At 40.5% G+C, this 23,883-nt stretch overlaps 1 protein-coding gene across 4 annotated transcripts in view; it reads left to right on the top strand.

The window, feature by feature from the left end:
• MAP3K20 (mitogen-activated protein kinase kinase kinase 20) overlaps positions 1 to 23,883 on the top strand; it is a 90,409-nt gene that overhangs the window by 49,656 nt on the left and 16,870 nt on the right. For 2 of the 4 annotated variants that reach the window (XM_048308811.1, XM_048308812.1), the window contains exons 10-16: positions 891 to 997; positions 7,238 to 7,373; positions 18,042 to 18,086; positions 18,966 to 18,996; positions 19,116 to 19,255; positions 20,431 to 20,493; positions 21,489 to 21,581. In XM_048308811.1, coding sequence (XP_048164768.1) covers positions 891 to 997; positions 7,238 to 7,373; positions 18,042 to 18,086; positions 18,966 to 18,996; positions 19,116 to 19,255; positions 20,431 to 20,493; positions 21,489 to 21,581 — 615 coding nt within the window. Of the gene's footprint in view, positions 1 to 890; positions 998 to 7,237; positions 7,374 to 11,572; positions 16,592 to 18,041; positions 18,087 to 18,965; positions 18,997 to 19,115; positions 19,256 to 20,430; positions 20,494 to 21,488; positions 21,582 to 23,883 lie in introns of those variants that run through there. The other 2 variants (XM_048308813.1, XM_048308814.1) reach the window with 2 other exon arrangements.

Genomic DNA, 23,883 nt, shown 5'->3' with positions numbered 1-23,883 from the left:
CATCATCCCCTTATTATGTATCTACATTTTGTTTCAACCTTTTGTCTCAACCTTGTCTGGGGTCTGTCAAACAGACTAACAGAGTCACCGCTCTTTCAAGAAACACGTTTAACTGTGGCTTTTTCAGTTTTCAGTTATTATCCTATTTCATAGCTTCCCCTTGGGACTAAGGGAAAAGTGAAAAAACCAGGGAAGTTTTAACTGCTCTTTCTGACTTGTGAGCACAGTGGGTGCTGGATGGAGAGCCCTGGAACAGAAAGTTCAGTAAATGAGCCCAGGACAGAAGAGCACAGGGTCCACTAATGTGAGCTTAGCTGCCAGATGAGACATCCTTCGCTAGCCTCAATCTTCACTTCTTCCCTGGCTGCTCCTGAGGTAGCTAAATGAGAGTTTTTCTGAAAAGTATCTCCTCTGCAAGAGGGGAACTGCAGCCAGAAACCTGTTTTTGATGGGCAGCTAAATGGCTTGTTCACACACCAAAGAGTTTATGTTAATACCTGTAAAAGGCCATCTGTATAATTACCAGTTGCTAGTGGGCCAGCCTTCTCTATTTGGAAGCATTTTCCTTCTTAGCTTGAGAAAAGTTATTCTTTCAAATTAAGAATCTAGATGATTATTGATGCTTCTAATGTTTAATGCTGTTAAGACATGGGAGACTAAGCTAAGGCTTGAGTCCTACTAGCCTTTGGGACTCTTCCCAAACTTTTCTTTAATGGAAGAACAAAAAGAAACCATTTACAGACTTACAATCCTCTTGTAGGATGCTGTGGTCAGAAAGAAGTGTGGCAATTTCTGTTAATTGTGAGGTTTCAGGTGAAAAATTCCTGCAGATAGTTTTAGTAGTTTTATATGAATGCAAATGCTCTGTTTTGGTTTTCTTTTTTCTTCAGAAAAGACCGTCTTTCAAGCAGATTATTTCAATCCTGGAATCTATGTCAAATGACAGCAACCTTCCAGACCAGTGTAACTCATTCCTGCATAACAAGGCAGAGTGGAGGTAAGTTTTCTTCCTCCCAAGATGAAACGATGTGGTTTTACATTGAAATGGTGTGAGTGTTTTTTTTCAGAAAGACATCAGACTCCGATGATGTACTGGTAGAAAATATGTGTGCTTGAAGTATTTTTAGAACGTAACTTACCTTGCTGTTTTTCAGGAATGCCCAGAATGTTGCGAAACTTGTAGTAGGAGCCAATGCACTTAGCTGTACCCTATATTTATTATTACACTGGTTTAGGCATCATGATATTTCTGGTTTTATGATTCATGTCTTAAAACCAATTACAAGTTTTCAGTCAATAGTGTGGGGGCAAAAGAGCTCGGATAATATATAATATGTAGGTTTGATGCAATTTTCATTGAAAGTGTATTGGTGATGTTAATATTCAAACCAAAAAAAGATAAGGGGCATAAACCCCTCCCCCTTCCAAGTCAAGGTCATGCATTCTACCATTTTTTATACATTCTCTCCTTTGTACTAACTGTGTGTCCACACATCCAGCATATGCCCAGGCCAGTCCTGTTTTTGCATAGTGTCCCAGCACCGCTTGACCATATGATTTTAGCTATTGCTGATTGTGATTGTTATTCATAAGTGATTATAAATGGAGATGAGATTTGAGAAAATTTTATTACATTACAGTTTTGAAGTAAAACTTCCAGCCTCCTTTTTGGAATGTGCCAAAACTTCAAAAACCTGTCCCTGAAGCTTATTTGTGGGTTAGAAAACTTGCTGCTTCCCAGTACAGACTTCTGTTTGAGAAGAAAAATTGAAAACAGATCTGCACAGGGAGATGATTTTTGCAGACGATCATGCCTCAGTCTATATTAAGAAGCGTTGGCCCTATGCCAAACAAGCAGGGAGCAGAAATACTGAAAAATTCCGTGCATCGAAGAAACCGGGACGGGGTGGAGGAAGGGGACGAGCACATGGAAATGGGGCTTGTGTCAAACCCGGCAATCCCGCGTTTCTTCCGCTGCCTTCCAAGGAAAGGCAAGACGTAGAGTTTTACTAGGGCGAGTGGAAAAACTGAGCCGTGGCTGGGACGGCCCCGCTCACACGGCGGGGTATAAATAGCCCGGGCCGGGCCCGCCCTGGCTCGGCCGCGCTGCCGGCGGCCCCGGGCCCGGGCGGGCGGCGGGGGCTGCGCGCCATCTGCTGGCGGCAGCGCCGCACTGCGCCTCCCGCGCCGCCCCGCGGGGCCGCCCCGCAGCGCTGCGTGCCCGGCCGGGGCTGCCGGGGCTGCCGGGGCCGCCGGGGCTGCCGGGGCCGCCGGGGCCGCCGGGGCCGCCGGGGCCGCCGGGGCCGCCGGGGCTGCCGGGGCTGCCGGGGCCGCCGGGGCCGTGTCCGGGCGCTGCTGTTTCGCGGCCACCGCCGGGCCCTCTGCCCTCAGACCGGTGTTCTAGGGCGTGGGACAAATTTAAAGTACCCATGCTTACTTCGTGGCCACCGTTGTTTATGCAGACTCTGAGCATCATATTGTGGTTTTGATGGCAGACAGAAGAAGGAGGGTTGGAGAAAAATACACCCTAGTGAGGGGTTTCTTATACACCCTATATAGTAAAAATATTTATTTAAAAGATGAGCAAGTACTCAAATGTCTTTAGGAAAAGCAAGTAACTGTTTGAATCCTGCCAATATAGCAAAATAAAAGCTCTGCTAGCTGACATTTGGTAACAAACATTGTTTTACTTAATCAGTTTATTTCTTGAAGTGTGATTCAGTTGGCCCAAGTATTTCTTGCAAATTTTGTTTTGATGCACCTAAATTTCTCAGATGAGGAATGTCTGAAAAGGTGTTAATGAAAAGCCATGTAGCAACAAAAAGCTCTTTAGTACTATCAAGTAATGGGAAAACTTCTTACCATGGAGACTTGTGTTAAAGATAAATATGGCATTTTTTCTGGACTAATAAATGACTTGGAGGCAAGGAAGTATGAGAGAGAAAATACAAATTCATGATGGGACATGATTTGCCTGAAAGCAAAGATGATTTCTAAATCAAGCCGAAATGAAAACACAGGGTTCAGAAAGAGCCCAAGTCATGTGGACGCTTGTTTGGAAGCTGGAGGGATGCTCTCCTACCCAAATTCTGGTAACAGCTGCCTGCCCTGATGCAAAAGCCATGTCTGTATGGAGGTGTTCATGAATGTTGAGCCAAATTAACAGAAAGGATGCAAAAAATATGCCGCCTGAAGTAGATGAAAGATGCATAAAGTGATCCCAAAGGATAAACTAAAAGAGACTAAGTTTGTTACTGAAAACAATTGCACAGAAGTTTAAGATGTTTTAACTTCTGCATTGAAAAATCTTTGCTTTTACTGCTTGCTTTTTTTCCCCCCCATGGTTTTTTATCCCACAGTGTTTTGCAAAGAGATAGCTGAACCAGCACTAGGGAAAGAATGAGATGTATTACCACAAAATAGGGAATTTTAATGAGGCCTGGATATCAGAGCCCTGGAGAAGGGTGAGCTTGGGAAAAGCAAAAGTTATGCTTGTTCCTTTGAGGGACCTCTGAATTAATGATCCAGATACTGCACTTTCATAAGGATACTGCACTTACCAAAGCAAATCAAAGCTCAGACAAGCTGGATTGTGTTTTTCCCCACTCTTAAAAAAAGGAAAGCTGAGGTTCTTTTTGTATAGACATGCTAAAACTGTAGCTATAGCAGCAAGCAACTGGAGTCTTCAGTATCACTGCCTGGCTGGCATGAAAACTGAGAGTGGGCTGAATCTATACATGACTGGTGGAGTTGATAACACAAATGATGCTTTGACTTATCTATATAATGTGGTCTTATTTGCAACATTTTCTAGTCTTAATTTTTATATTAATAACACATTTTGATTTGCTCGTTCTGTATTTCTTTAGAATAGTTCAGTGTCTTCTTTCCTAACTGTTCTACACGTTTGGCACATTTTATTATTTAATAAAATAGGGGCACTGTCTTACGCCCGAGTTGCGTAGGTCTGCCCTATGTTTAAGTTCATATTCTGTGATCTTTTTGGAGCCCTTTCTCAAGTCACTTGTATTACAGTAGGAAAAAATTACTGTAGAAGTAATGATGTTCCAATTCAGTGAGAGATCACATTTGTCTGCATTTAGTCATGTAGACTAACTGCATCTCTCCTTCCATCCTCTCCCTTTGAGTGGCTGCTCCAATGATTAAAAAAGTTTATTATTGATACTTATATTAGTCTAGTAAGTCAAGAAACATAAACAAATGCCAGTCATTGTTTTTAATCTGGGAATGTTTATCATTATAGTTTCTCATAATGCAGTGTTTGTTCTTCAGTGACACAGAATGAAATTATTCTAGAAAAACCAGTAAACTCAGACTGCAAAACTACAGAAGCAAACAAATCCACATGTCCTACCATGTATAATATTTCAAGCTGCTTCATTTATGGAGTAGGACTCATTAACTGGGCAATGTACAGTAACTTTCTCTTTAATTACACAGTTTCATTATGCAGTGGAATTATTTTTCAGAATGCAACGGTTTTTGCAGACTGACCTTGTATTATAAGAGAAGTTTCTGTCTAATGAAGAGAGGTAATTACAGTACAAAATAGACTTTTGACATAGAGAAAACTATTGTTACCAGGACTCCCCTAGTGCATAATATTATTTTAAAAGAGAATGTAATTTACATATGTAAAAAATAATAGTTGTGTGTAAGTAGCAGCGATGATGAGAGACAAACTAAGAAAAGCAGTGCTTGCAACTGCTCTCAAATTGCTCTGTAGTTCCCGCAGTAGATAGTATAGTATGTGTTGCACCTGCCAGAAAGGGTTTATGAGGGATATGGGTGTCTGGGGAGGAGTCGCTTTCTGACCTTTGGTCCAGTGCTTTTTAGTTTGTTCCCTCATTGTCTCTTCATTATGATGTGTGACCACTTCCTACCCAGCACAGAGATCTTGATCTATGCGTGCCTAAATATGACAGAGAATTTTTCTTGAAATCTGAAGCATGATATTTATGAGGGGCATTTGTTCTGACCACCACATAGAACAGCTCACTCAGCAGGACTCAAGTGTGATAAATGCCTATGTCCCCAGGTGGCTGATTTCTGCAGTAGAATTAAACATGATGGTAAAGTTTGCAATAGGATTTGATGGTTATTCTAGCTCTGAATCCTTTCACTGTACTTTGTAAGCATTACTCTCTGACAGAGGTATCTTATCAAAATGAGAAATCCATAAAATTTGGAATATTTATATTATTTGATTTGCTTAAATAGACTCTTTGGGTATGCTATTTTCCCACATTGAGAGGCTGAACTCTTTTAGGTTGATAGTGACAAAGAGTTTAATCATTCCATGCCAGGACAGGAGTCCTGGAAGGAAGAAGTAATTCTCTTTCTCCACCCAAATAGAAATGACAGCTAACTCCATTAGTCCTTCTACTTTCTTTATGAAAACATTAGAAGGAGCATATTGTGCCGGTTTGGCCAAATTTAGAGATATATCCTCTGAGAGAAGGCAGGTCACCACCCCTCCCCCACCAGGTTCGGGGAAAAATAAATTATCCTCAAAGGAAAGTGAAAGAGATAAAAACTATTTATTTAACAAACACACGGGAAAAGGAAAATAATGCTAAATAATAAAATCTTCCACTGGGAAACCTGGGAAAGTGTTCGAGTCCTCCCTTTGGTCTCCTTGGAGCTGGGGCTTGGGCCAGGGCCAGGCCCTCTGTGCCCGGTGGAAAGTCCTCCCAATGTGCTCTGATATTGAAGCAGTCCAGTAGAAAAGGGAGAAAATGCAAAATTCCAGGGAAGGAAAAAACTTCAGCTCTCAGTCTCTCTCCGGAGAAAAAGAAACTGAACAACTGGCCAAAAACTGACCTGGGGGCAGCAAGCCGGGTGCTTCTTCGCTCCCCTGCTGCAGCTGGGGGAAAAAAAGTCACTATCTCTGTGTGACCTCGGACAAGCTGCAAACTGCTTTGAAAAAGTTTTGTTCGGTTTTCCTTCCTCCTCTCAGGCTCAGTTTAGAGGCATAGAAAGGCACAAGAATTAATTTCTGGGTATAGGGCAGCAAATATGGGATACACATCATAAAGTCACCCCAAGACACATATTTTGTTCACAGTGTGTTAACACAAGAAAAATAACATGGAAGTTTGAGCAGAGTATTTGGCCTTGCAAAGTCCAAATAGCTATCTTTGGAGCTCTCTTTAGGATCTCTTGTCTCCTTAGGAGCTCACTTTTTCAAGGAGAAAAATAAAACACTGTGATTGACTCTTCCTACAACTGTCAGGATACAGGTGGCAGGCAGTGCACAATCTCCCAAACAGGCACAGAAATGGTTTGTTAAATGCAAGTTCAACCTCTGATAGAAATTGGTGATTTCTCTTTGATTACCCCACAAACAAAAAATATGTCTGAATCTGGTGACATAGTTGTTGTTCACCTTCTGTGTATTTGTGTAGTGCAGAACAAGAGCAGTCCAGTTCATGTGTTTAAAATATATTGTCCCTCAGAAAGCATGTCAAAGGAAACTACTTTCTTAAGGGAGGTACATGCAGTGAAACCAAATAAAGGTATCTACAGCTTCTTAGAGTATTGCCTTCGTTTCCTTCCTTTCCTACTTTTCATAGTACTTTTTTGCATGTATGGTGAGAAGGGGGGAGAAATAAACCAAATCCTTTTCACAACTGTTCCAAACTTGAGAAGCTTGTATTTGTAACCATTTGCAGGGCTGGGTCATATCATGGTTTGTATTTTTGCTCTTGTAGCTTCATGTAAAGAAACAGGAAGGTTAAGTGGGGAAAACATTCCTCCACAAAATGCTTCTGTGCATTTTGAGTGTAAGTCCAAATAGTATTTTATAGTCAAGTTATAAACCCAGACAAACGGGCTTCTTGGACTGCCTGTATTGTGTTGCTAATGCTTGTCCCATTGCCAGTTCTTAATGCAGTTTCTTTATGGATCAGATCATGTTTCATGATGCTGGGGGGAAAAAAAGGCATTTTTGTTTTTAAAATGTTTTTGTTATATGGTATTTTACTCTTTTAAATGTTATTTTTCTTCAACTGAAGGTATTATGGTTGTTCTCAAGTATAAACATTGCCATTTGTTCCTAAAGCTGTGAAAGACTTTGCATTTGGTAATTAAATGAACTGCTTGAGTTAGTATTGTACTTTTCAGCCTTTCACATTTAATTAACATTCAAGTGGGAATTATGAACAATTTATATCTGTCAGGAAAAGACAAGATGTAACAAATTGTCTCCGTGCAGATGTGAAATTGAGGCAACCTTAGAGAGACTAAAGAAACTGGAGCGTGATCTGAGCTTTAAAGAGCAGGAACTAAAGGAACGGGAGAGACGTTTGAAGATGTGGGAGCAGAAGTTAACTGAACAATCAAATACTCCTGTAAGTAGACAATAATTCAATCTTTCATCTTGTGTCAGAAGTATTTGGAGCTTTGTCTGTGTAAATCTCAAGACACACCAAGGAAGTAGTGCTCCTGTTTTCAGTTGTTCCTTTGGGCCAATTTTATTGCATCACTCCAGATAACAATATTTTTTAAAAATTTCATCTAATACATTAGATACCACGTATTACTGATGGTTCATATTGTGACGTGGGAATTTTAAGTAGTGTCCCATTGATTTATTTAGAGTTCTCAGCTTAAAAAGTTGTTTACATTCAATAAATTCTTTTTTCAACTAGAAAGTTTTTGACTTTATAGGATGCAGGATTTGGTCTTAAATGTAAGAATCATTTGTATCTTCTAGAAGGCATGTCAGGAAACTTATGCAGATTTTTTTGATTCTGTTCTTTTTCTTTGAGAAGAAGCAAATTCACATTCTGTGAAAAGGGGGTCAAAATTTGAAGTGTTGATTTAAGGTTTTGTTCATAGTTATAGTTAACATAACTTTGACTGGCCAGTTACCAGTTGGTAGAACTGCCACATTTCTATTAGTAAATTGAACAAAAAACCTTCCTTGCATTATCTTGAACTTCTTAATGAAATACTATGCTCTTCAACCACTGATTGGCAGGGGGAGGACCACAGGGTTAGTGCATGGCGAGACATATTACAACAGAGTTGTTAAAAAACAATACTGTGATACCTATTTGTTTTTAAAGCACTAGCTAAAACAAATACCAAATTGAGATTGCAGTAGTATATGATTTTTCTTATTTTCACGATTTTATCCTATTTAAAACCTTGATTCCAGCCAGACCCCTTTTACATATGACTTGTTTTTAAGGCATAGCTTATTGCTGTTGTTTGAATGAAGTTGCATTTATGTTCCAGCTGCGAACATGCAGTAATGAAATCATGGAGGATAAATGTTTTCCTATGTGCAGATTCTGTATGTTTTCGGTAGATATCTCTGTGCCTGCTTTAACACTTGCAAGATTCCAGTAACTGAGCTGTGGGCCATCCTCTCTCCTGAGCACAGCATGAGACACAGCCTTAACGAGCAAACCTTTTCACCAGCAAGGCCCTTGGGTTTTTTTATGCTGTACTTGCTTATGACTTGTACTTTTCACTTAGAGCTGGCATTGCTGCAAGAATAAAGCATTGTGCTAAGGCCTATTGTGCTAAGCATGAACTGTCTTTCTGCATAGCATTAACCCAACTCTCCTATTGCATTTAAATGCAATTTCTTCTAATAGAGAAATATAGGTTTGTTTTTTCTGTACATTTTAAGTGAACTGTTACACAAAACATATTTTTTTAAAAGCCCTTTTATTGGAAAAAATTTGACATACTGGCAAAAAAAGGGCTTGTTCAAGCAGGATTGGATTTTCTGTAACACTGGTTACACATACAACTATATTGTAAATTCATAGCTGTAAATCATTTACAAAATACTGTTGGGCATTCTGTTTGCAAGCTGTAATCCTTGGGAGTCAAGCATCTGTCTCCCTTCATTAGTTCAGGCAGTGTCTGCTCAGCAGCACCAAACTGGAGGGCTAAAACAGGGAGCTGCAGTGCTCAACTTTAAACTACCTTGACTGTAAAAACAGGAGTAAAGATACGGCAGCCAGAGGTGTGACACATCTTAGAGTTCCCATGAGGCATAAACCTGGCTCTTAGCCAGTGCTAGGCCTCGTTGTGTCTTAGCTGGTACTCTTGTCCCTGCTCTCTGTTCTGCAGTCACTTCTTCATTTTGCTCTGCAGCAAAGACCAGAGGCCAGCAGTGGTGTGCAGGAGGAGAAACTTAAACCAAGTGAATGGAGAACAGCGAAGCTGTCTCTGCCACTTGATTTCCCAATGTTGTAGCGTTGGTAGAAGCTTCATCCTGCATGGTAGGTAACTACGAGTGGCAGGCTGCTCCAGCTCCAAAGAGTAAAGTGTAGCTTCACACACTTCAGCATGAAGGAAGGATGAGTCCAGTATTTAGAAATGCTTCTGTGCATTTCTCTCTGCTCTTGTTTTAACCTTATTTCTGCTGCGTCTTATGCAACAGACACCTTTGAGTCTGATCTCTGAAAATTCTTTTGTGTGGATCTCCAAGAGCCTCTAGCACAAGGGAATCTGGAGTATTTTGGTGGAGTAAAATATATCCATAGCTGCAGTGAAATGGGAGACTTCTCTTGAAAGAAGATCTGACTTTAAGAAGGTAGTGTATGTAGCTAAGATGAACCTCTTATTTAGAGGAAGACAGTGAGCAAGGCATGAAATCCATATACTCACCTGTGATGCCCTGTACCTGCAGGTGGTCATTTAAGAACCGTGGAATTTAGAGAGATTGGTGGATCCCAGCCATTTCTAAATGTCTCTTCTGATAGTCATCATATGCAATGTGTCACTAAAGGCATGTCCTGTCCCAACAAACTCTTTAAATTCTCCAGATAACAAGATGGCAAAATATGGAGGAAGTAAAGTGATTATAATTTGCAAAATGAACCATTCACAGCTTACCCACTCTCAGGCATTGAACAGTCTGTGACGCAGAAATGTATTTTAGTGGAAAGCTGATGTGCAGCTTTGTTGATTTTTGTAGGGAATTCTTCCCATATGTCAGGGGATGCTCTTTGGAGCTCAACTGACTATAGCTACCTGGCAATGCAGTGTGTGTGCTGTCTACTAGGTGTTTTTTTTTAAAAGATTCCTTCTTTTTATCAGGAAGAGCTTTTGGTGATCCTTGATCCAACTAGCACTCTGTTGATGTCGTAACTGAGTTTTTTTGTACAGCCAGGTGTACAGAAGCTTAGCTGCAGGTTCTTTCATCACTTAGCTATAGGGTGCATGAAGAGTATTTAGGGCACCCCATCATCCCACCCTCTCAGTTTTATTTCTGTTTCTTAAACCCTGATCACTAACTTTGCTTAACCACAATGCAAATAGTAAGTCTATGTAAGCAGGGAAAGCTCAAGGGGAACAGAAGACAAATACTGTCTTTTTTAATGATAGAAAATCAGTCAATGTAAGTGGTTTTACCAAGAAATGGGCACTCTTTGAGCAACCTGGCTGTGAAGCCTCCTGTATCACATTCCAGGGCATCACTATAATCACCCCTGTAACCTGTTGTGACCAACTGCCTTTGACTCTTCAGTCAGTTTTCTGGTTAGGTTAAAAAAGATATGAAAACCCATGAAATTTGGATAGGTAGTTTTGCAAATGCTTTGGAAAGAAAGGTTAGTGCAGGTGTTCACACACAGCTCCTTTGCTGTTGTTTTAGTAGGTAGTTTAATTTAGGATGAAACTCCTGAGTTTTTATTCCCTGTGAAGCACAGGCAAACATGTCACAGAGGTTAGAGCCTGGCCACTCAGAAGAGTTATTAATCATTTAGCTGAAGAGGGCACATTTCATTTGTTACTACAAACAGACTGGATCAGGAGAATGCCATTATCTGTAGGTGAAGTTTATGTAAGTAGAAATTTAATACGATGTACAACCAAATGACAGATGTCTCTTGATAACCACTAAAGAAAAAAAAAAAAAAAGCTGAAGAAGCTGATGAGCTGACCAAAACCACCTCTCTTCCCCTGCCTGCTTGTCCCTGGGATGGCTTCTGAAAGTGTGGTGCTGGTACAGGCTGGAGGCTGGTTCTCCTGTCCTTTGCATTGGTGAGAGACTCATTTCTGATCGTGGCTGTTGCAGGGTGACCCTTTCTCTTCTTTTGAGCATACACTCAAAACCAGTCTGCTGTGGCTTTCAGTTCTGATATTTAGAGGCTCCTACTTCTACACAAACTGCAGAGCTTGTTTGGGTTCTCTGGTCTTAACCTGATTTATTCTTCAATCCTGAATCCGGTTGAATTAAGCAGCTCCAATTGCCTTGGAACCAGTCCACCTGGTTGGGAAATGTTGTATTCTGTTTAGTGCTGTACAGAATGAAGGATTGAAGAGTTTGAACCTTCTTTTGTCATGAAAGCTCTGTTGCCTGTGGTTCTTGCCATGCCACTCAGTGATTTTGCACTTTGTTTTAAGAACAATGACCCCAGAAGGACGCTGTCTGTTTTAATGAATTCTTACTTGACCTCCATGTTTAGATTCACTAATCGTATGCTTTCTGTTGATTGCTGACTAATCTGGTGGTGTCTTTTTCCTTGATTTTTAAATTGGTTCTAACTTTCACTTTTGCTCTGTCCTTTCCTCCTTTAAATAGTTTTTCTTACCTCTTGCTGCAAGAATGTCTCAGGAGTCTTACTTTGAATCTAAAACAGAGGAGTCAAACAGTGCAGAGATGTCATGTCAGATCACAGCAACAAGTAACGGGGAGGTAGCTGGCATGAACCAAAGTCTGAAGGCCTTGATGATGACGGGCTTTGGGGATATCTTCTCTCTGAACCAAGCAGGATCTGTCCTGCATTCTGGAATGCAGATAAACATGCAAGCCAAAAAGAATTCTTCTAAAACCACCTCTATGAGAAAAGGGAAGAAAATCAACATGGCTTTGGGTTTCAGTGAATTCGACTGGTCAGATGACGATGATGATGATGATGATTTTGATGACACAGATGATAGCAGCGAATGAAATAAGTTGTAGAAGTAACCCTGAAATCGTTTTAGCAAAGCAAAACAATAAAGTTTTAGAACAAGAATCATGTCAGTTTGGTCTGTTTAAATCCTGTAAAAGAACAAAAAACCAACAAACAACAACAAAAAATATCTTCTCCAGGCTGAGCATATTTGTGTGTAGAAAGATATGTTGTTTTTGTTTCGATTGTGCTGACTTATTTCTGCTTTGATGAAATTTGGAACTAAACTTTCCAAACTAATTGAGATTTAAGAACCATGATTATATCTGTAATTCCTAATGCCTGATTACAGAAACTATGGCTTGATAAATTTAAGATCTGGAAACACTGGGAGAAACTTCAATGCCTTTAATGCCATTAATGTACTTCAAATTTTTCTTTTGTGTTTTTTGTCATTTCCCTTACTCCTTTAATTGTCAATCATATGCATATACTTGTACTTCCAGATTTGCTATTCTCTGCATCCATTCTTTCATACTGGTGTAGTGAAGGGGTTTGCTGTGTTTCTAATTTAATGCCCTTTTCAAGGCAGCATTGTGGGAAGTCACAAATAGGTTTCTAGGAAGAGAGAAGCTTGGGGGGGAAGAGAGGGGTTAGTTAAATATAAGGTTTAAACATTGAATAGCAGCAGAACCCAGATAATCCCTATTAGTAGATGATTTGTATAAATGTTCTTTTTTCCCCCTCACGTGTATGTGCATGTGTATATAATTCACGCTAGCAAAGTAAACTGCAATCAGACCTCTGCATCTATTATCAGATATTGTGATCTAGAAGCTAATTTTCAGTTATGTTGATGTGAATCCATGAAGCCTCATTAACTTTGATGGACTTATTCTTGTACCTGAGAGCAAAAATCGGTGTTTGTAAATTTTGATTCTGTTGTATCTCCTAAACAGCATGTGCCATCCTTAGAAAAGGACAAAGAGAAGCTGCTATGACATTTCAGCTTGGGCCCTACTACTGTGGCTTGTGTGAAATTTTCCGATGGCAGTAACATCAGGAATATTTACTAGTCTCTACATACCTGTTTTTTGCAGCTACCTTTCTTTTAAAGTATTGTTGCTGCTGTTACAGCTTACCATAAAATTCAGTGTGTAATAATCTGCTGCAATAATTGCCTGCCAGGCACTTATGTTGAAAGCAGTGAGGATGTTTCTCCTGATGACCCCTTTAGTAGTGATGCAGAAGGAGGGAGGGAAACCAGTGCAAACACAGATGCAGGTTAGAAAGGAAGATGTTGTAAAATATTTGCCAAGGAAGAAGGGCAGCATTTCAAAAGAAAAATGTTACTGTGTAGTTCAGCAGTAGTGGGAATAAGCCATCAGAATTCCATTCTCAGTTACTGGAAGGGTTTCTTTTATGAAAACTTCTGGTTTTGAGTGGCTTCTTTAATTATAGGCTTGCCTGTTACACAGCTCTAACCTACATATTATCATGTTTGGTGGATAGCTTTGAGAAAAATGGATACATTAGATAACAGCAGGCCTGAAATCATTACATGTTCACTTAACAAAACAAAATTCTTTGAAAGAGTTTTTCTAGAGTAGGCACCTCTTTGGGTTGTGAGAAAGAATTGTTTTATCCTTGAGCATCAGCACTGGTCTGGCAAGTGCTGCGCTTCAAGCTGGCCTACTCCATTCAGGTTGCACAGGATTAGACCCAGCCGAGATGCATAGTTCCTGCAGGATGTCATTTAACCTTCTTCCAAACAGTTGCAAATATATTGATGTGAAGTTAACCTTCTTGTATCTGGAAGCTTTTCTCATGAGGAAATTTTAATTTAAATGGTGCGGTACATGTACAAAGTATCCCAAGGAGGAACTCCTTCGGCTCAGGTGGGGATGGCTTCTTGGGTCCATCAGAGCAACCTGATTTGAGGGAGAAGAGGAGACTTGGAAGGGCAAATAATGACATGGAAATAAAAACAAATAGCCTTTTCCAGTGCAGATTTGTACTATTTTTGTAAGTCTACGTCTGCTAACACCCACAGCAATGATACTATTTTTGTAACTGCCACTTTGCACTCAGCCAAATTTGATGGATTTGTGTCATGTAGTATGTGCACTTTAGATCTTAAGATGTGTGTCATTGTGCATGAATTACTGTACCACATAAGCTGTGTAGGGTTGTACAACTGAAAACAAAATTTGGTTCAGTACATTTAGAATTCAAAAACCCCAAAAAATCTGTTCCTAGCATTGATATTTTGCACTTTTTTGGTGTTTGACAATCTCAGAGCACTTCATGCACATTTATGTTTGTGTGGGTTTTAACTGAATTTGTAAATTCACTCTTTAATCTTTACAGAAATAAAAATAGTTAAGTAGTATGACACTGATTTTCGTAGTTGCAAAATCACAAGGTTTAAGTCTGTCTTCAAGGTTTTGTTCTTACCCAGGGGTGTAACTTACATCAGCAAATATCATCAGAATGTGGTAACGTGCTTGTAGTAATTTCTACTATCTACTTGTTTCAGTATTTTTGAATGGAACAAGATGGATTTTTTTCCCCTTTGCCTTTCTTTCCTCATGTTGTTTGTCAAAGCAAATTAAACTGTATTAAGGGAAAATTAAAGCTCTTGTAAAACTTCCCCATTCATTTGAAGTAGCAAAAGTCATCTCTGAATTGTAGGTAAGGTACTAACTTGTCAAAGTCTTCTGATGCGGTTGAGATAGTGTTATACTTAGGATATTGGCTGTGCTTACTGAAAAAGTAGTGGTACTGGTCGCATCTTTACTTTCCTGGGATGAGTTTCATACCAGATGTCTCCAGTTTACAAGCCGAATATTGTGTGTGAGAATCAAGCTGTGTTGTTTCTGCCTCTGAAATGCTTCTCACTAGATAAAAGCTTTAAAAGTGGCTCTGGTGGGCAGATATGGTGTTTGGAGGAGGTCAGAGTATTTCATCTTCCATACCTGATTTTGCTCTGCAGCGTATCCCAGTCCATCTTCTACCTGTCTCATCACCAGGTTATATGAATCTCCAGAACAGTCCACAGCCACAGTGTGTCAGCTTATGAAAGCATTAACCAAACCCGGAAGGCATTTCTCTGGCTGCTCTGGACCAAAACCAGAACAAACCACCAAAAGCCTTCCTGTACACACCTCTCAGCTCACTAGGCCATGCCAGGTCTTTTGGGTTCCCAGTTTTCGCTGTCTTCCATAAACCCTGAAGGTATTTGCAGTAAAATCGCTGCATTTGGTAGAGGGGAAAGGTAAGAACCAGGCCTGAACTTCTCATTTTTACCAGGCTGCTGTACTGCAAACATTGACTTAGGTGGGTAAATGGCCTCAGAGAAGAATGGGGAGGATCGACTTTTGGCTTGCTTAAAAGATGCATGGTCAGCTGGGACCAAGACAGGATGCCCATCTCCCAACTCCCTTTCTTTTCCTTCAGCAGTGGTGAAAAAAAATGGAAAGGGGACTTAATGGAGGAAAACTTTTGCTCTAGTCATTTTTGTGATGATGACATCACTAATTTCTTGGAGTAGCAAGTGCCTTAAGGTACAGTGTGTAGGTGTGCTGCATCGGCAGCCATTGTGCGCTCCCTGACATGGAGCTTGTCCCCTCTGGATGGGAGGCGCTTCCTGGAGGTGAGGTCTGGCGTGGCCTCTTGTCACACAGTCATGTTCTTGACTTGTCATTTGCTTATTGTTCCAGAGGTTTTCTTAGATGTTGATTGCCTTTCCTTCTGGGTTTTAAAGTGTTTATTCTGAGTTAAAAATCTGATGCAGTAATGATGGGTATTGCTCTCAGCAGTAGCAATAGATCTGTAACGTGCATATAGCTGTTAAATATTCAGCAGTATTACTGTGCATCTTTAGTGCTGTACTTCCTTTTTCTGTAATCAGGCTGCTTTTACAGGTTTTTAATAAGACATCTGACTTGGCAGAGGTTTTAACTACAGTCCTAGGTAGAACGTTCAGGTAGATAAAGTAAGTTCATTTAGTAATTTTCACAGCCCTTAAAATGTACTGGTAGGAATCTGGAGGAGAGACCTTTCCCCTTTCCCCCAGGCTTCGACTTAGTGTACACTGTAAAATCTGCACAGAGATTTCTGATGTGTGAAGATCTAATTTTAAAACTGTAGAACCAACAACTTTCTTTCAACATTTTATATTGTGTGCTAAATATTCATATGCCTTTTAAAGTCAGATATAGTCCACTGCATTTCTTGCTTTTGCACTACTGAAGAAGTTTTGTACTGAATAATAGGAGTCGATGCTACTTACACTTCAAGTTTGATCTGATGGAATTTGAATAGAAAATATTTTCACAGTGTTAGAAAACTTCATTTTCCCTTCTGAAAAAGCAAAGCTGAGCGCAATGCCTATGCCAAGATTCTTGTGCTGTAAACTGAATATATAATTTGTGTGGAACATGCAATGTTACACTTCTGTGTGGTAAAATCTTGCAGTGTCAGTTATCTTCCTTATTGCACTTGACATACCATGTCTTGTTTTATTCACACTGTGGATTCAATTTTCCAGTGTAAAACCAAAGCAAACAAACAAAAAGAAATCATACAATGTATTAAATTTCCTTGATTGGTGTCCTAAACTTTCTTTTGATGTGAACTTTTCCCTTGCTTCTCTTTTGTTCCAAACTTCTATTTTGCAATAAACATTTTGACAGTAAATTTTATGCATTTGTGTCACTGTGTAAAACGCTGGTGTTCCAAGAGGTTCCTTATTGTCTGCTGGTTTAAGTCACTTTTTTGTATTACTCACTGTGTGACATTTCTCCTTTATTCTCCCATTAAAAAAAAAAAAAAGAAAGAATACAGAACTATTCTGCCACTGGTTATATTTAAACATGAAGAAAGCTGAAAAAACCCACTGTACATCTAAAAATGCATTATCGGACTTCTGCAGTAAATTTTTCAGTTGTACAAATTACTGTACCAGGCTCCTGCTGCAGCACCAGCCAGTTTGACTAGAAGTACCTACAAAAGGCACAGCTCATGGCCTCCTGAGGGTGTTCACGATTGCCACTTGCCCTTCCTTGTACTTAAGTGTTGCTCCCAGCAGTACTTTTGCCTCACAGCATTCTGCCCAGGCTGCAGGTTGTTGTTAGTGTGCAGCTGGAGGACATGCTTGGCTTGTGGGTGGGGGCTGGGGAACCTGGGGGTGGCAGAGCTCTCCGGAGCAGGTGGCAAAGCCATGGGGGCTCGTGGGTAACCGAGCTGAGTCTCTCATAAATTACCATTATCTACATCAAAAGAGTTTGCAACTACACCATGATATGAAGCTTCTGGGAGACACTGACTGTCCAAACTGTCCAAATACAGATCTACAACAATTAATCTTAACCCTTTAAGCTGGATAAAATGCGAAGAAGGTGAAGCTTGGGATACCATATACCTGAATGAGTAAAATGGCGATCACTATCACAGTGACATCTTCTCCTCTGTCAGTTTTCAGATCATCCCAGAATTTTGTTTAATGCAGTGGTTTCCTAGTGCTTCAAGAGCTAAGACCATCTTGCATCCAACAAAATGTAGGAGGAGGCTGGGAAGTGCTGTACTCCCCCAGCCTTAGGGGAGCAGTTACAAAGCATTGGCAGAAACAAAGAGAGACTTGTCTGTACATGGACAGGAAGACAATCTGCAGTGGCCAGACTCCAAATTCTGTTTTTGCTGCTGTCTAGTGAAATTTTCCCTTCCTTTTGCAGAAAATGTCCATCATTTGGAAGGGAGTCATAACCCCAGCATTATTTTCATTGCAGAAATCAGGTGGTACCAAAACCATAGCAAAAGCCTTCCTGTAGTGTCAGAACCAAGAGGAGAGGCAGCTAGAGTCCCTTGCCATCGGATGGTTTACTCTTGCTTCCTGAGTTGTTTTTGTTGGAGATCTGCTGGTAGTTTTATCTGCAGAGAGTGATAGGATTGATTTAACACTGCCAACACGCTGTTGGAGCCAGCCCATGATCACTGTGAATCCAATGGTTTAGTACATCAGTACAAGTCACAGCCTAAGTCCTGCGCTTTGCAGGGAAAAAGGAACAGAATAGTATCGGCCACCAGAGTAAAATTTGGGTGGAGGGGAGAAAAATGGTCAGATGGTTTTCTTTTCAATTCATATCTCTCACACAGTTGCTGCCCTCCTTTGATATTTGTGCATGGACCGAAGAAGATGTGGTGAGTATTTTGTGTTAATGTGGCCAAGCTTGAGCTGCTGGAGCTCTCTAACAAATTACAGTGGGTGTGGTGGGAGGGAGGGCCGGATCAGAACATCTAGGGTGAGATGCTGTTTGTTTGGTGAAACTTGTGTCCCAGAAAGGCCTGGAAATGACCAGGAGTAAATTAAGAATTTGAGTTACCTTCCTGAAACAGCCACATTCTCCAGTGTCCAGAAAACAGTGGGAGCTGGGAACTGACAGGAACCAGGAGGGCATTTCCTTTAACGAATGTGGAAGTGCCCAAAGACCTGACCCTGGACAGGTTTTATCCCACTGTGTGCCACCTGGATGGCAATTAACTGAAAAAAGTTTGGGGCTATTTAGGGGGTGTGGAACCTCTTTTTCATATAAAATAATGGCATTGAGTGCTTTTTACCTTTTTATTCAGCTAAAAGGCTAAACAAGACACATTAGTGCTTTATCTCTGGCATAGTGATGTGTTTCAATGTCCTATCAAGCACTCTCTTTGTGTGTTGTGCATCATGGGGTTGTTTGGCTGACATTTACCAAAGGACTGTCTGGAAAGCCAGTGCAAAAGCCATAAAAGCCCTGGCTCCTTCACTTCAGTCCTTGTAGCACGTGACATTTCTCAGCTTCCGCTTCAGTCATTTCAGTTCTTCATGACAATAAACTGAGAAAGGTGGCTGCAAAATGGAAGGCAGGTTAGAAAAGCTAAATAGAAGTAATAATCACTTGCATTGGTGAATCTTGAGTCATCCCAAAGTGAGAAATGTTTTTAAATTTTATTTTAAAAACGATGATTACTTGTGAACTACAAATAACTGTAATACAAGATTGTGATAATTTGAACTTCAAGATTGATTCCTCTTTTTTGCAGTTTTTCTGGATGCAACAACTTACTAGAAAAGGTAAAAGCTATTCATGTGTACTTTCATATTTATATTTATGAACTAATATACATTTATTCATTCCCCCCCCCCCCAATAAGGTGCTGTGTGGATTTTTGAATAACCTCTTTTATCTTAAGGCGATACTTCTGGTGAAATGAGTGTCTATGCTAGCTTGTTTAAGGAACATCATATCACTGGGAAGCAATTGCTTCTTCTAGAAGAAGAGGATCTAAAGGACATGGGAATTGTTTCCAGAGGACACATCATCCATTTAAAGGTATTATCAGCATATATTGAATGTTGCACTAGGTTATAGTGTGAATATTAGAGTCTATGGGGTTTCAGTAGTATTAGCAACAAAAAACGTTACAAAGCTAAAAAGAGAACATATTTGATATCTAAAATAAACGGAGTTCTAGCTTCATATGGATCTAGAACTCAAAGCAACCTGAGCATTTTATGAGGCATGAAAATGTGCTGTAGTCTTTATACTCCTCTAAAGTTCTTGGTTTTCTGGTGAGCTGGATGGCAGTTCTGCTACAGATTCACCTAGGAGAGCCATTCTCCTAGCGGAAAAGCTTGGGAATCTTCAGAGAGAGCTCTCTTTAGCTGAAGGAGAAACAGATACAAAAACAGTTATTTGAACTGAAATATCAACTTCTCAACTTCCAGATCTCATTTATGTGTAAAGCATATTTAGACTAACAAAACTCAGTTGGAGAACTCTAAAGCTGATTGACAGCCAGGTTTCTTTACTCTTAGAACTTTGCTTTAAAACAGTGTTTTAAATATCTAATGTTTGTAATGGGTTAAGAAAATTATGGTCTGGAAAATGTGATCATGACAGCAGCAATGGTACTAGTACTGTAGCCACAGGAGAGAGTTCCGTTTTCTGGCAGTCAGCTTTGGAAAAGGGATTTTCTAAAAGCAGCATCTATAATTCTGTTGGGTCTCAATCATTTTAGATCACAATTTGCTAGTAAAGAGACACTTGTATTGTAATTGCTAGTCCTGCAAATTTAGCTTCATAAGTCACACAGATTTATTCCCCTTTTGCTCATCAGTCGTTTTTTCCATGCCCACACACCATTACTGATATATTTAATTTACATTTCCTACAGGGAAAATTATTGAAACTTAATAAAGTCAATAATGTCCAGAATGAAAGATCTCAGCTTCCTGGGTTGATTTGAGCATAAATAAAAACAACAAAAACAAGCTCCTGAACATCTCTTTTTCTGATTAAGCAGATCTGATTCTGAATGTAAATCGGGCCCAATCTACCACAACAGTTTACTGGACAGGGCTGTATTTTAAACTCTTCACACATGCCCTAATGTATCCACAGTGGAAAATAGAGGGCACATGGAGTTGTGCTGTTTTTTGTGCTGGTATTTGCAGGATGAGATTCTAAATAACTGCCATCTGGTTTTGTTGATTTTTTTTTTCTAGACTGCTATCGAGAAGTTAACTCATGACTACCTAAATCTGTTTCATTTTCCGCCATTAATTAAGGCAAGTCTCATTGTTGATATAAGACATACTTCTCGTGCTGGTATGAATATTTCACTGTTCTCATGTCTCAACTTGCCCCCATTCAGGGGAGGACAAGGCTGTAGTTCCTACAGAGGGTTGGAACAAATGCAGAGAGTCAACAGCAGCAATGGGTCACATCAGAACAAGTAATAGGATAATAAAAGTTGTTTTCAAGGTGGTTCTAAGATTTTATCATGGAGCTGGTGGAATTAAATTAAAAGACAACTGGTCGTGATTAGTTTGCTGTCATTAATCAGAAACTACTTTGAAGAGCCATCCCTCCAAACTGCTGCCACCAGCTGATTACCACTGAAGAACAGCAGACTCCTGGCCCAGAATAAGCCCATGATTCCTCAGTTTGCTAATGTTATAGGAGAGAAGGATGATTTAGTGTCTAGTCACCCTTACGTTAATCAACTGGTTTTCTGATATCAGTAATAAGACCCATGCAAAAGGGAGAGAGTGTTTGAGAACCTTGGTGTTGCTAGATCAAATATTTGCCTGATTTAGTTCAGTGAACTAATCAAGGAATTCTAGACCCCAAATCCTGAAGTAGCTTTTTTAGTCATAATTTATTGCACAGCTATAGAGTGAAATCCACTTAAAGCGAATTTGCATATAGCAAAACTCTGTTCCCTGGAGGGGAAAATGAAAGTCAGAGCATTGCCGCCTTGCCGTGCCAGCTGCAATTCCAATGGCAGAGGCTGCCACAATGCTCACAGGGACACTGCACTGTGCCAGAGCAGCTCAGCCAGGAGCAGAAACTGTGCAGCATCTCCCAGTTGCCATCCACCACCCACCCTAAACCCATGCAGAAGCCTTTGCCCCTCTTGGCGTGTGATGTCTCCTTTCTGCTGCCTGTCAGACTTGTAGCATCTGAAAGGCAAATCCTTTCTGCCACCAAAGGGTGTGCTCCTGTCTCCCAGTGGGTTGTGGTAGATGTGAATTCTCACCTTTGCCTTTTTTTTTGGCAGGATTCTGCAGGTGGAGCTGAAGAAAGCATAGAGAAAGTAGTGAATCTTGAACTTGTCTTTGGTTATCACTTGAAGCCAGGAAACGGTCCAAAGGTAAGCTGGGAGTGCTAGATCAGGTGGTTTGATTAAGAGTCCCTACTCAGAGGGCCCAGTATCTTCTGGACACAAAAGATAAATTGGCATGAGAATCCTCTTATTTTGGAAAGTGCCAACTGAATGTCAAGGTGGCAAATGGGGCTGCGTCAGTGATGAGGAACCATGCCCCAGAACAGGCAAGGAAGGAAAGAGTGGCACAGAAAGTTTTGGCTGAAAGCTTTTGTTTTCTTGTGAACAATTCTTTAAATTGTATTTTTTGTAATTTGGGATTTCATTTTGTTCCTTTTATCCCAATGGGTGTAAAATAATAACCTGTTTATTAAAAACAGTTGAGCCGTGGCATATCCCTGATGTTGGTGGGCAGATTTCCTTTTGTCTCATTAGAAAGGAGATACTGTTTTATGCAACCAAGAGGAGTTTGGAAAATACATGGTATGCATGGCTGCTGGCTGGGCAGGATGGGACTGGTCCTGGTGGTGACTGTGTGCCCTCATGGTACTGGGGAAAGAGGGAGGGGTAGTTGCAGCACATTGCACAAAACTGCTGCACTTCAGCTGGTAAAAGGCAATTGCCAGCATGCCACATCCTAATCAAACCTCAGCTCCGAGCCGAGCTGGTTCAAGGATCTCTCATTACACCCTGTGTAACAGGAGTATTGATGACTCCAGATGTTCCAGCAAAGGATTTCTACCACATTGTTTTTTCTCAAGAGTGAGGTTTGTCCCGTGCTTTTTGTTTTCTTTGTCCAGCTTGCCATGGACTCTGAGTTCAAGGGTTTTAGAATTAATCATCTATGTGGAAATGGTGTGCAAAGCATTTCTGAGCTAGAGTCAGGGGTTGTGACAGCAGGATTTGTTTCCTTTTGTATTTGATAAATCTGCATTGTGTGTCCACCCTAAACTTGTGGGAGGCTGACTTTCATCTTGTGTTATCTGGCTGCTTTGCTTTCAGGGCATATTGTTTGCAGAAGTCTCTTGATTTCTGTACTTGGTGGTGCTTGCAGAGAAAGCATTTAGGTTTGAACTTAGTAGGAACTTGTACTCATACTGAAATAATTTTATCAATTTGAAAAAGCTTTTTGTCAGGAGATTTTCTTTTTTAGTTTGTTTCTTTTATCCTGAGTACTTCTTTCCTATAAAAATCTTCTTTATCACTATGTGAATTACTTAGACTGTTACAGTGTTCTTGAATGCATGTTGCTTATGCAGCTGTACAGCTGCTTTTTTGTAGGTGTGCATTTTTCTCTCCCATGTGCAACTAACTCTTCAAGGAACTAAAAGTCCATGAAATAGCTCGTATCTCCCTTCCATTTCCAATATAGGCTGTGAGCCATAGTGCAGGGTGGTGGGCAACCACCCCCAGGAAAGAGCAAAAGAAGGAGCAAATAGACCTCTGCACACTGTAGAGAAATTCATGTTGTACTAACACCTCGAAAGTTTGAAGATGAGTAGATGTTTTAGCCATGACAGCAAGTGTGCAAATGAGACTGTATGCAGAGTCTATGGGACAGAAGCTGAGTTGTTAAGAGAGGGCAGAGTTAGTTCAATGGGCCTGTGTAGTATTGACATAACCTCTGCAGGCTTCTGACAACGTTTTTTATTTGGTCCTGCCTTCCCTGTGAGCTCCTAGTTGCTTCTGTCTGCTCTGTGTGCTGTTGGGCCCTTTTCTAAGGAAGCCATTCCCTCCCAAGCTGTGGTTGCATGCCAGGCATGCCTTCCTTGTCAGCTGCCCTGCTGCAGCACCCCATGTGCTTAGTGATGCCATTCCAGGGAATGCACAGTTTGTCCCCTGAATATGTCTGGGCTGGAAACATCTGTCTGAGATCTGCACGTTAACTTGTACCTGCCTTTAAAGATGTTGCAGAAGAGACAGTTTGAGAAAGTGGACTGGAAGAAGTAGATTGTCTGAGCTTTTGGGCAGGATGCTAGGGCCAACATGGGCAAGTAATTTGCATTAAATGTAACACTAACAAAGACTGGTGTTGTACATACTGTATAGGAAATTTGGCTAGCTTGCTTCTTTGAAAACCCCTGGATACAATCTTGTAGCTCCCCTAGAGGCCGCTTTGAGCCAGGTACTATTGCCATCTAGATTTGTTCCAAAATGAACTGGGAATAGGGCAAAAACCAGGATCGAAAGGTTTAAACTTCTTTTATTGTCCCATTTTTGCAAAAGAGTGGTGCCTGCTCCTGTAAAACTGGGTCAGCAGAAGCACTTGGGATCATACCTTCCACCATCTTTATAGCTAAAAAGCTGGCCTACATCAGTTTAAAAATAAATTTCTCAAAGGAACTTTACC

Source organism: Corvus hawaiiensis, chromosome 7 (assembly GCF_020740725.1).
Source record: "Corvus hawaiiensis isolate bCorHaw1 chromosome 7, bCorHaw1.pri.cur, whole genome shotgun sequence".
Lineage (NCBI taxonomy): Eukaryota > Metazoa > Chordata > Aves > Passeriformes > Corvidae > Corvus > Corvus hawaiiensis.
Note: the sequence above shows the minus strand (reverse complement) of the source record. Positions and strands in the feature narration are given on the sequence as shown.